The 13,982-nt window shown below is 39.9% G+C and overlaps 1 protein-coding gene across 7 annotated transcripts in view; it reads right to left on the bottom strand.

Annotated features, from left to right (window-relative positions):
* Window positions 1-13,982, bottom strand: part of Not1 (CCR4-NOT transcription complex subunit 1) — a 403,150-nt gene that overhangs the window by 365,257 nt on the left and 23,911 nt on the right. For all 7 annotated transcript variants that reach the window (XM_067156230.2, XM_067156231.2, XM_067156233.2 and 4 more), the window contains exons 3-4: window positions 7,588-7,768; window positions 6,457-6,555 (exon numbers count right to left, since the gene is read on the bottom strand). In XM_067156230.2, coding sequence (XP_067012331.2) covers window positions 6,457-6,555; window positions 7,588-7,768 — 280 coding nt within the window. The remainder of the gene's footprint in view (window positions 1-6,456; window positions 6,556-7,587; window positions 7,769-13,982) is intronic.

Raw genomic sequence — 13,982 nt, 5'->3', positions numbered from 1 at the left:
CTCGAATACCACCCACCACCGAATAACACCCACACACCTGGAATTCTAACGGCAAAAAATCACATATTTACTTAATAATTTTTTTAATTTCTGCAAATGTATCACAAAATTGCTCATTTAAAACACTTTACAAGTAATAAAAACACTAAAAATACCACACTGAGAAATAAAACTACAGTATTACCCCCGCATTTATAAATAGTTATATTGTACATTTATGTTTTCCCGTCGTTTAAAACATTTTTTGTTGGTCCCATCAGATTCCCTACGCTCACAATGTATTAAAATCCTTAAATTTACGTTTGCAACATTTTATGTTTCCTGCCATTTACACAACGGGCTATTCAAGGCGGAAGAAATTGAAGTAAAATGGCATTACAATTAACCTATAACATTTCGAGTAACTATGGCATGAGGACAAAACTGGACAGCACACACTTTCCGACAACACATGGATAAAACTAGCTGATCACGAATATCAGAGAAAGCCACACAAACTGCACGACAGCTCTGATGAACGGGTTGCCTACTCAACAAATTTACGCAAAACGCATGACAATTCTGAAGAGAGGGTTGCCTACACGACAAATTAATTTTTATACATATTACTAACAGAGAAACAAAATTTATTGCGTGTTAGATAATTCTATAGCCAGTCTAAGAAAGATAACCAGATTAAAATAATGTACTGTACCCACAAAAAAACGGAACCTCGATTACCTGTTCCCGGATTATTCGTTCAAATTACGTGGTCCCGCAATCATCCTAATTAAATCGCAGGGCAAAATTCCTGCATTATTCGTTCCTCGAAAAAAACGATTTCCTGCATCAAACATCCAAAAATTTCAGTCCCATCAACGCTAAATCCTCGATCAAATGGTTTTCAAGAAACTATATATCACGAAAGGACGGCTATTGCATACCCATGGATCATAGTGTTAATGTCCCGTCATTATGATATTGACAGCAAGTACTGTATTGGAAAAGCAGTCGGCAGTGAACTTGCAAAAGGGACAATCTTTTTGCAAGTTGCTTTACATCGCACCGACACAGATAGGTCTTATGGCGGCGATGGGATAGGAAGGGGGCTAGGAGTGGGAAGGAAGCGGCCTTGGCCTTAATTAAGGTACAGCTCCAGCATTTGCCTGGTGTGAAAATGGGAAACCACGGAAAACCATCTTCAGGGCTGCCTACAGTGGGGTTTGAACCCACTATCTCCTGAATACTGGACACTGGCCGCACTTAAGCAACTGCAGCTATCAAGCTCAGTAAGGGACGATCTTAGCATCGAATTCAGGTGGTATTGTGTAGAGAATCCTCAGAAATCATAAAGCAGAGCAACTGGAAGGAGACAGAGCGCATTTCGAAAGCTCTACTTAAAGACGGAACGAGTTTCATCAAATGTTCACACAGTCCGACCTCGAACCTCCGTTACTCAAATTCTCAGGACCTCTAAGTCACTTAAATTTCCCGGCTGCTTGTCCTATTCTCATGTGCATTTATTTCTCTATAGCTCGAAATTTGGTTACACAAATTTCTCGATTTCTCAAAGCAAACATTTCCTCCCTTGAAGCAAAAAATACTTTAACTCGAATTCTGTGCAACATTATCTATGCAATACAGCATTTGTGGTTCATGAGGAACAGCTGACAAGTAAAGAAAGGATTACAGTGATGCTGGGAGTTAATATGACGGGAACCAAAAAACTAAAACTTCTAGTGATCGGAAAATCGGTGAAGTCTTGCTGTTCCTCAGGCGTGAATCCATTACTGGTCAGGTACGATGCAACACCCAAAGTCGCGGCTGGCAAGCTTCATTTACGAATCTCTGCTGCGTGATATTGACAAGAAGTTTCAAAGTGAAAGGAGGAAAGGTTAACCGCAACAAACAGAAGTGACTGACGGATTTTTTTTCCAAGGCTATTAACAGAGATATGTTTCTTGTTTCACTACTGTATGTACTGTATCCTGTCTTCTAAAAAGTTACTATAATATGGGTTATAATTAAAGTGATGCTGTAAAATAGAGGTTGTATATTATTAAGTATTGTTAAAAATAATGTAGTCAGCATAAGCTCGTAGATACACATGATTTGATTATGTGCTATACATGCTCAAAAACGATATTCTCTATACACTGAAATTTCGATAAATCAAAATAAAATGTAGCTCCCAAGGTGATTTGAGATATCGAGGTTCCACTGTACTTGTAAAACGCCTTTCAGGAAGAAATTCAATCTACTTCTTCTTAACACAAATCTAGTATTTAATATCGTATACTATTATGTTATCGAGACCAGAACAGATGTTGCACCTTACATACATAAAGGCATGGGAGGTCTTCGGATTGCCTATTACTGTTTTGTTCCTAATATAAAACTGAAAATTTTAATTTCTTCATTAAGATGTCATAGTGACGGGCAGAATTGAATATAATGGATAGAACTTTTGAGAAGCAATGCTTGCATTCAAACCTATCTTCTCGAGTTCAACATAACCTTCAAAAGTCAATGTAGGCCTAATTTGCATGGTACAAGATTCCCAGAAACTGACTACGAACAATATAGTGGTGACCAAACTACAATGGAAGATTTAAAAACAAGGGATTTCACCATTACATTGGACGCTTTCATATCTAATCCGCTTCATTTCATTAGATTACACAATTAAAAACTACTTGTGGTCGATTGTTGTTTGGCCTGCCGTTAGTAGATTTTTCGAAGAGTTTGGCGTATCAAAGTTGCTGAACTGAAAGTTTTTACGGGAAACTGACGAAGTTTCCCCGATAAAACTAAATGTAAAGTATCGAGATTTTTAACTCGTGTACCGCTAATTAATGCTTGAAGCCAGCTACGCAGTCTATCTTGCCTGCCTCTCACCCGGAGGGCCCGTGTTTGATTCCCGGCTAGGTCGGGCATTTTTACCTGGATATGAGGGGTGGTCCAGGTCCACTCAGCCTATATGATTACCTTGCATTCAGGAGCTATCTAATGGTGAGATGGCGACCCTGGGCTAGAGACCCAGGAATAACGGCCAAGAGGATTCGTAACACTGACCATGTGTCACATCGTAATCTGCAGGCCTACGGGCTGAGCAGCAGTCGCTTGGTAGACGAAGGTCCATGTAGTTTGGTTTGGTTTAGGAGTGCTTGTAAGATTGATGATGATGATGATGGGGCCTAACATCGAGGTCATCGGCCCTTAATGGTACGAAATGAGACGGAATGACAAAGAAGAATGACGAAGAATGAATGGACGGATGGATGGATATGAATTTAAAACGATCAGTGGAACCGAGCCACAGTGCCTCACACGCGGAGAAGCTGGCGTAGAACAATAGCAGTACTGACCAAGGGACTGCTTCTATAGCACAATACTGAATCAATGAGACTTGTAGTCAAAAGGGGTCCAAAATCCAAGTCAGCGGCCCCTCACAATGGTACTTATCGCTAGGAATGTAGAACCATGGTATTTTTTGTGTTGTGGTACTAATCAAAAGTAGCAGAGACTCGCGGTATTCCACATATTATGGTACTACTCACAGGTTATGAAATTCAACATATAATATAGACCTATGGTTTTTCTCACATTGCAGCACCATTTACAGGCAATGCAAACCTATGGTGTTCATCTAATAAGGGTACTAACCGCAAGGACCTGCACTATCCCGTGGTGTTCCTCATATAGCGGGTACTAATCATAGGCAAGGCAGAACCATGGTAGCTATCATCCCATGGTCCTACCCATATGGTAGTACTAATCACAGGTACTGCAAAAGCTGACCGCACGGCGTTCCTGTGTGCTACTAATCACAAACCTATTTGGTACCTATTATAGTGGTACTACGCACAAGTAAAATGACCCATGGTGTTCTCCGCGTGGTGGTACTAATCACAAGTAGTTTCACGATTCAAAGAGAATCATCCCTTGGTTGCCCCTTTTAGTCACCTTTTACGACAGGCAGGGGATACCGTGGGTGTATTCTTCGTCTGCATCCCCCACCCACAGAGGTGCTTGTAAGATTATATTTCTTTAATTTTTGTGTTATTTAGCCGATTTGTTGATGGTTTCCATTCGTTCCTGGATTTTCCGTTTTGCCATGCTGTAAGGTTTTCTTCTGGGGTCCCTCCAAAAATGGAGAATCGAGGTTCCACTGTATTTTAAACTACCTACTGGTACCCTTCTCGTGGTCAGTGGGTGAGGAGAATTACAAAGGCTGTGGAGTGTCAACAGTCAATTTACACTGGACTTTTATTTGATGGAAATACTGTAATAGGATCAAGATTAAAATGCTCTATAAATAATATGCATTTGTGCAATGTTTACAATGTTTACGTCCTTTTACAGAGCGTTTTTACATATGTAGGTTGCTTCCCCAAGATTTAAACACCCTGTCCACTTACGCTGGTCGCTTGAAAAGTGAAAGGGAGGAGTAATACTGTAGTTCAATATAAGAGGGCAGATCAGAAAATAAGTTGCACTTCCCACTTATGGCCATTTATTACACCACCTATACAACAGCAACACGACTATAACGGCATACACTGTAATGTCACTTTTCCACATAGTTTCCAAGAGACTCCAAACATTTCTGCGAACGCACAACCGACTTGTCGATGCCGGATGCATAGAAATTTCCTCCAGCGTTCTGCAACCACTCGGAGACAGCGGCCTTCATCACCTCCTCATCGGTCTGGAAACATCGACCCCCAAGCTCCGTTTTGAGCTTACCGAAGAGATGAAAGTCACATGGCGCTAGGTCGGGACTGTAGGGTGGATGTTGCCAGACCTCCCACTTGAAACGCCGCAGCAGTTCTCTCGATTGGCGGGCCTTGTGAGGTGTTGCGTTATCATGCAACAAAATCACACCGGCGCTCAATTTTCCCCGGCGCTTCTGTTTAATCGCTTTACGCAACTGGTGCAACGCCTGACAATATGCTGCCGCGTTGATCATCGTTCCTTTCAGCATGAATTCCTCGTGCAGCAAACCCTCCATGTCAAAGAACACTGTCGCCATAATCTTACCGGCTGAAGGTTGAATCTTGGCCTCCTTTCATTGTGGTGATGAGGGGTGCACCCATTCCACTGATGTTCGCTTCGTTTCGGGGGTGAAGTGGTGGACCCATGTTTCGTCACCTGTGACGATTCGCCGCAGAAATCCGTTGCCGTCTGCAGCATAGCGTTCAAAAATGCCAGGGAAGATTGGAAACGTCCCTTTGTGCTCATCGGTGAGGAGACGTGGGACCCATCTTTGACAAAAGCTTACGATATCCATGGTCCTCATGAACAATGGCAAACACACTGCCATACAACATGTTCAGCTGCGTCGCGATTTCTCTCAGTTTAATGCGCCGGTTTTGTCTAATGATTGCATTCACACTGTTGACCTTTGCACTGGTCCTGGGCGTTGCGGGCCTGCCTTCGCGATGGTTGTCCGCGATATCCATGCATCTGGCTTCGAACTGCTGACACCACTTTACGATACCTTGCCGGGAAATGGCCCGCTCCCCATACACAACACTAATTCCACAATGAACGTCCGTGCAATTCTTCCTTTTGGCCCATAGGAATCGGATTGTCGCACGCACCTCATATTTAAGATGAACGTCCAGTTGACGCGCTACTGCACTTGGCCGCTATTCACACAATACTAGATGACACCACAGCGACCTGCCTAACAGACGTGTGGGCAGTGTCTGTCCCTTTCTCCGCGGTGCCCACGTTTGCGACACACAGTGCGCTGCTGCAGCGCGTTAGTGCAACTAACCTTTTGATCCACCTACGTACATATCAGCCACAATTCAACGTCATCAGAACTCCCACCATCGAAACTTCAATCACTGTCACTTTCCCACCCAAAGTTGTCCTCACTACCATCCACAGAATTTCAAATTCCACATTTCTAGAAACTTTTCCTCACCAGTCGTTGGAAATGTGATGCTGTCTTTATCCATTTGCACAGAAGTTCCACTTCGGGTTGTTTACTCGTCCAGTTCATGTCAGTGTGTGACACCACCCACTTCATGTAGACCTGCTTCAATGCAGCTCAGAAGGGTCGGTTCACATAAATATCCAATGGCTGTTGCATAGAGATCAGCCCTCCTAGAATTATTGCCAGTTTTTCCTTTACTTATCAATTCCTTTACGCAGTCTGTACTATGGCTGCGATAACCAGTGAGCACAAACAGGCTTTTCTTCTCTAATTAAACTCGCAGGCAACGTTGCCACACACTCTTTACCCAGTCTTCAATTAGCTCCTTTTTATCGCTGAATTTTTTCCTACAAAATGATTGGGATCTGTGCATGTAGCAACACACAAAAGTATCATTAGGTTTAAAATAACTCATTACATTATTATTTCTTTGATTTCACCACAACACATTCATTATCAGCTATGGCATTGATAGCTACTTAATTATTTCTTATTATTTCTTTTACTAATATTTAATATCAACTCACCAAACTGATCCTTCGGCCCAAAGAGAAGATTTGTTAGTATTAAATGTAAAACCTCAGGTGCTGCGTCGTGGAGACCTCCTTCCTGATTGCCACTGCTCTCTGCACAGAAAAAATGTGACAATCCTTTCCTACTAAATAATGAGGTACATAGTTAATAACTTCATAGTTTAAAAATTATTCATCAATTAAACTGACTTTTTAATACCTTATTTTTACCTGTCAAAACACAATGATGTAGATACAATAAACTCTATTTGTAAGAAATTTATTATCTCCTACCAACAAAGGTATAGTTACCTTATTTCACTATCCTATAACATCCCATTTCCTTCCTTGTCTTCAACTTCAAAACTAGGGGAGGGTATAATAGGTGAAAATTTCACATAATGTAAGTTACATCAAAATTGTTTAAAAGCAGGGAAAGGAACATTTTGCGTAACACATGAAATAGTTATCTAAATCTATACCTTATTTATGCAAAAAGTTATATCAGTGCATTTAAACAAGCCGTGCCTGTGCCTTAGCCGCACAATGTTGCATGGAGTTCAAGACTCAGTAAAGCTGCTATGTCCCAAGTCTTGTGACGAAGCAGTGAAATTCAATCACATTGTCAGTATAATCTGATGGAAGCTACTAGCACGGTGATGATGTCCTCCAGAAACATAGTTTCAAAGCTCAGAAGCTGGAAGGTCACTAAGAAATCTAGGGTATGGGAGAGAGTAGCCAAGGCCAAGGCACAGGTAGTGCAGAAGCATGTGTTTTACCATTTAGTGAAACGTAGCACTTGCTGCCCGGTTACTTGTGAAATAATTTTTCTGAAAATCACCCCACCCAATAATACAATCTATTCGATGTATTTTTCTGCAATAATAGTCAGAGTTATAGGTGAGTAAATACAGTATACGATGAAACTGGTCGCTAATGCTATGACCAGCTGTACAAATTTGCACTGTGCTTAACAGAAAATGATGAACTAGCAACATCTAATTCTTGACTTGCTTTGGTATGCACTTACAGGTGAAGAAGTATGAAGTATTGCATCTGATTGTAAATGCGTACTGGTGGGTTCAAGTCAATGTTATAGCCTAACAAATAAATATTTTCAACACAATAAAAGTACTCGGTACTTACCAGTATCCACGTAAGAACGGATTAAATCTGGAAGTTTTTGTTTGACGAACTGAAAGGCTGCGTTATGGGTATCTGGATTCAGTGAATTAAGAAGTGCTAGACCAAACACCACTTCCTGAACAGGAGAGAGTTTCAGAACTTTGCTTATCTGCGGGAAGAGCTGAGGTGATGGCTTCAAAGTCTGAAATGGCACAAAAAACAAGATAAAATATATAAATAAACAAACAAACAAACAAACAAGAAACATGGGGAGAATGAATAGTTATATGAGAAGAATAGTATAAAATGAGGTGAACCATGGATAATACGAGATTTTGTATGAGGCCCATATAAATCTTCCGTAAAACTAGGCAGGAGGTGTTAGTTAAGAGATGTTAATATAATGGTGTACTAATCTATTAACTTTCTCATGAAAGCATCAAAGAGAAATTCTTTTCTCCCCTGTATCCATCTGACCAAATACTGTAAGGTATCCAGCTCCATGACTAAATGGTTTGGGTGCTGGGTTTTGGTCACAGGGGTACCAGCAGTTTGATTCCTGGCAGGGTCAGGAATTTTAACCATAATTGGTATATTCTACAGGCATGGGGGCTGGGTGTATGTGTTGTCTTCATCATCATTTCATCACGACGCGCAGGGCACCTACAGGCGTCAATTTAAAAGACCTGCACCAGGCAAGCCAAACTTATTCTCGGACACTCCTGGGAGTAAAAGCCATACACCATTTCATTTTTACTACCAGTTGACAGTAACCTGTAAACAAATAATATACCCACATTTTCCCCAGCATGTAACATGCCTGTCTTCGTACAACCATGAAAGTGATGACATCATTGCCTCTGTAGGCTGGTGTACATAGTGTGCACTGTCGTATTCATCCAATTTTCATGTTCCCTGTGTAACCATTCAACTAATAACAGAAGATGCCACGATGACTCCCTGCAGTGGAGGGCGATTTCATGAATAGAAACTGAATAGTTTCAGGCTGACGTGGCCAGATGACAATGTGCATAGGTTTGTTGTTCTTTGGATTGGCCACATGTTTTTAGAGTCCACAAATGTGTTCTGAAGACCAGGACATGGGGCCTGTTCCACAAAAGTATGGTCTTGTACATTACAAGTAAATTCTCTAGTAACTTGTACAAATACCAGAGTTTCTGTTCCACAAAAGAATTCTCTACAGTTGTACTTTACTACTCCATACTTACAAATTACTAGTGAATTTTTATAGGCGTGTTCCACAAAAGTACTAGTACTTGTCACTTACTAGTGAATTGAGAAGAATTCTCTACCAGTGAAAGGACAATATATAAATGTACTAGTGCTATTTAAATACGCTTATTTTGGATACATTTTGATAAATATGTGGTCTAGCAGTAGTGATAGTGATGGTGATGAAAATGAAAACTATCGTCTGTACAGGGAAAGAATAAACTTCCAGTTTAACACTGTATTTGAATAAAATGAACGTTTTAGGTTAAGCACAGTACAAGTGGAAGAACTTTTGATAGATATTGGCTATAGCTTAAAATATCCTACGAACAGAAATAAATCTCTCTCTGCTAAACAACATTTACTAACAACATTACATTGGCTTGGGATGGCAAAATCTTCGGTCTGTGGTAGCTGCAATAAATGATATAAAATTTCCTCAAATTGTTTGTTGGCCTGAAAATACTGAAAAAAACATATTCCAAGAAGGACATTCCTGGAATCATTAATGAGCAGAATATCTCTTACATACGTCCAACTTTTCCCCTCAAAAGCTCCATGAGCTTTTCCCAAGTCAAATATTTCCATCCAACCATTTATTTTGTCTTGTTTTTTCAGACTCTCGCTGAATCCACCGAAACAAATATCTTTCCTACCTTCTATTTCCTTCAAAATGAATAACTTTGTTTCTCTTGACATCATTTTAACAATTCATGCAGAGTTTGCAATTTCGTAACAATTAAGTTTGGCGGCCGAATATCGGTATTAGCGGCATCTGATTCCTAATGACAGACCAAGGTAGGTATGTTAGACTCTCGTAGAACATACGCGAGGATCGCGGAAGAACAGAATGGGTGATAATAACGGAGTAATTTCCTATCATCAAAGAAATAAACTGAAAAATAACATCGTAGCATTAAAAAATTCACAAGAATATTAGTTCTTTCAATCTTTGCTGCATAAGTTACAGTAAAATACGATACTACGATAAATGAGGCAAGCATAACCTAATTCAACGAATGGAATACGAAGATAAACAGCTGATTCATGCTATGACGTAGTATGTTTATTGATATGTCGTCACTTGTAAAACTTGTAAGAATTCACTGGTAATATACAAGAGACTATCAATCTTTTGTGGAACAGAAATGTACAACTCCATACATTACAAGAACCCACACTAGTAACTTGTAATGTACAAGACCATACTTTTGTGGAATAGGCCCATGGTCAACAAAGAGTGACATCCATAAAGAGAGAGCCCACTGCAACACTGTACAGAAGGGTTAGGCAGAGAGACCTTTACTGTCAGTGACCAGCTGTACGTGTACCCCTGATGTTTGTACACAAATGATAATGTCTAGAGTAGAGTCAACGTGTTACCTGGCCAGTCAAACCAAGGGTCCATCCACTATTCATGGACAAGTCTTGATTTGGTCCTCAGAATGATTCACGAAGGATTCATATCTATCAAAAATCTGGACCACAGTTTCATCAGCCCTCTAATATTGTGGAAAGCGACTATTAACAACAAGGCTCAATAACTGTGTAGGGAGGCATTACAATAACCACTCAAGGCACCTTTCCATGAAGTTGAATGGGTAAACCATAAATAGATCTGTAACATCTTTTTAATGTGCACTGGACTTTTTATGAATCTCTTTCAGAGAGTTATTTTTTAACATAGTGCTGCACAATATCTCACATGGTATGTACTTTTACGAGACCTTACGTGTCTTTACATTCTTTAATTTCTTCGGTATTTGTGTTTTAATTTTGCTTTAGGCTGACGATGACCTAGTACTAGGTCAAAACTAGTCGCTAAACATATATGTAATTTAAACTCTGTACAATTTGTATTGAAAAGGTGGACCTTAATAATACATTATTTAAACTCTATTGTAATCACAGTTCAATACGGATCTATTATAATGAAATTTATTTCTTTTAATTATATAGTAGCATGTGTTAAGAATAGTTGGTGCGAGTTCTTTACTATGATGATGATGTCCTCCTCGACATATCCCTTGACAGGGACATCCTGGCATTATTTTCTTGAGTTTGCACTGTGCACAGTACAACTGTCCACTGTCATGGGAGTAAGGATACAATAACTTCAGCTTAGACTTTTTGAAATGGTGCTTTGCATCAAGATCTTGAAGAGACGTATGTTAACAGGTTTGGAGTTCACCATCCATCTCCTCAGAACTAAAGAAAAGCTCCACATTTTTTATACATCGAGTTGAGCCTCTATGGACTGCGTGGTAACTACCAACTTCATTTCAGTGTCTAGGTCTTGTTCTTGTTCCGGCTTTGACTTCCTGCCAGTATCTTCTGAGCCCACCGACGAGTGCCTGTTTATGCTCATGAGACAAAGGTCCTTTCTGTCTTCTGGAAGTTGATGCCATTTGGAAACCTTGATAGTTGTTCACCAATCTTCTGAATGTGCTCCTGTCATGAATTTCTTGGTCTGAAATACCAATCTGCATCAGATATTTTTCGCATTCCTGGAACCATCTCGGCCTTGTTGCCTTAGATTGAATAAAATTCCATATTCTTTTTGTTAGCCGACCATCAGTCATCCTCAAGAGATGACCGTAAAATAATAGCCGTCTCTTCTTAATTGACGCTGTGAGAGGTTCTGTCTTGCTGTACAAATCCTCATTTGGTCTCATTCGCCACTGTCCATCAACCCACCTATTACCTAGGATTTTTCTTAGTATCCTGCGCTCTCTTTTTTCCAGCCAATCAGCTTGACCTTTACAACTTAAGGTCAAAGTTTCAGATGCATATAATCCCTCAGGTTTTACAACTGTGTTATAGTGTCGGAACTTGGCCCCTATACTCATAGACTTTTTATTATAGATATTCTTTGTCATTTGGTATGCCTGGTCTAACTTCCTCATCCTGACATTGATTGCTTCCTCTTCTAATCCATTCTGCTGGATGACTTCACCAAGATATCTGAAATTCTTGACTTGACCGATTTTTCCAAGATTAGTGATCATCCATTCTGGTCCATCACAGATGTTTGTCATATATTTTGTCTTTGGAATAGAAATCTGGAGTCCTATCTTTTCAGCAACTTCTGACAGCCTATTGATCTTGTTGACTGCTGAATCTATGTTGTTAGCAAAAATGGCCAGATCATCCGCAAAGGCCAGGCAGTCAACGTACACCCCTTTGTGCTTAGGATCAAGTCTGAACTGATCTTCCTTTGTTTCTTCTTGGTCTAACAACTTCCTCCACTCTCGAATGACTTTTTCCAAAACACAGTTGAAGAGGAGTGGGGATAGTCCATCTCCCTGTCTGACACCCGTTCTGATTGTAAATGGTTCTGAGATCTCACCCATAAATTTTACTTTCGACACTGTGTTGGTTAGAGTTTGTTTGATCAAATTTCTTGACGTATCGTCCACTCCAAACTCTTCCAAAATATTCATTAATGACTCGCGGTCAATGGAGTCATATGCTTTCTGAAAGTCAACAAACACAACCACGTAACTGTGTCCTCCTGTCTTCTTGTACCTTATGATGCTCTTCAGGTTAAATATCTGTTCTGGACATGAACGGCTTTTTCTGAAGCCAGCCTGATATTCCCCAATCTGTTGGTCAAGGTGAGCTTCAATTCGGTTCTGAACTGCTTCGGAGAAAATCTTGTAGGGAACAGATACTAATGAGATGCCCCTATAGTTGTTGACATTATTTTTATCACCTTTCTTGTGCAAAGGGTGGATTAGTGCTGACAGCCATTCAGTTGGTATCACCCCAGTTCTCCAGATATCTTCAAAAAGCTTGACTAGTACATCTAGAGTTTCATCATTTGCCAGCTTCAGTAGTTCTGCCACTATCGAATCTTCACCAGCTGCCTTATTATTCTTTAAGCTGTTTATAATCTGTTTGATCTCCTCTTTACAAGGAGGGGTTGAGTTGGGTAATTTGTGGATCGGGTCGCACACAGGGAATCTTTCTTTTGGTTCATCACAATTAAGAAGGTTTTCAAAGTACCGAGATATGATCGTACAATTTTCTTTGTTGGTCAAGCCTAGCTTTCCATTTTCATCTCTAAAACAAAGGCTGGGGGCTAGGTACCCTCTCAAATTAGTCTTGAATGTTTGATAGAAGTCTCTGGAATTGTTTTACCGGAAATCCTGATCGATCTGTTCTAACTGCTGTTTCTCATATAGTCGCTTGACCCTTCGGAAGGTTCTAGCTGCTTCTTTTCGAGCTTCACGGAACACATCAAAATCTTCAGATCTTCGGGTCGAGTTCCACTTTTTCCAGGCATTTGTTCTTTGGGTCAGCACTTCATCACACACCTCATTCCACCACCTATGCTTTCTCTTCTTAGCTGCTTGTTGGATCTTGGAGGCGATGTTCGTCCATTCATGAGATTCAAATGTCAGTTGCTGGTGGTATTGTTCTAAGACATTTTGATTGATTTTTAACTTCCCAATATCGTATTTATAAATTCTGTTTCTTGGTTTCAGGGCCTTATTGAGAGGAATGAAGTTAATTTTGATCTTGGAGAGGTAATGATCTGAATCAAACTGGGCACCTCTCTGCACTTTAACGTTCATTATTTCCTTAATCGCTCTCCTGGATATAAAGCTCCACATTATTAATTGGTAATAAAATAAATAATAATAATAATGGTAATTGTACTGCAGGAGGCAAGTAAGATGTAGAGTTGCATATGTGATCGGAGGAAAACTAAAACTCGGCATGAACAGACAAAATAGTAACGAACAGGCATTTCGCACATTAAAAGCGAAGTTTTCAGGAACCAAAAATATAATATGCATGTATGTGTCAGTCAAAAGCTATAGCAAGAGAGTTAAGAATTATGGGTTGTAAAGCTAGCTGTAGATGGCTCACGCATGTTTTTCAATAAAATAACTTTCAGTTTTCACAGCAAAACTAGCAATGTGCAATGTCTCCCAGCCAATTATGATCAGGAGGTTGTGAATTGACACAGATTTGTTATTTGTTTGCGTATTTACCCTCGCAAATTGGTAATAACAACTAAATGGCAGAATATTTTAAAGATTATGATGTGACGAATAGCTTCATAATTCTATAATTAATTATTCTGCAATATTTACCATTTTCAATATGAATATTTAATTAGGCTACACAAAAACAAACCTTTTCAAAACTTCCCTTCCTAACATTAGGGCGCA

Source organism: Anabrus simplex, chromosome 12, assembly GCF_040414725.1.
Source record: "Anabrus simplex isolate iqAnaSimp1 chromosome 12, ASM4041472v1, whole genome shotgun sequence".
NCBI lineage: Eukaryota > Metazoa > Arthropoda > Insecta > Orthoptera > Tettigoniidae > Anabrus > Anabrus simplex.
The sequence above is the reverse complement of the archived record's forward strand: the minus strand, read 5'-3'. Positions and strand labels throughout refer to the sequence as shown.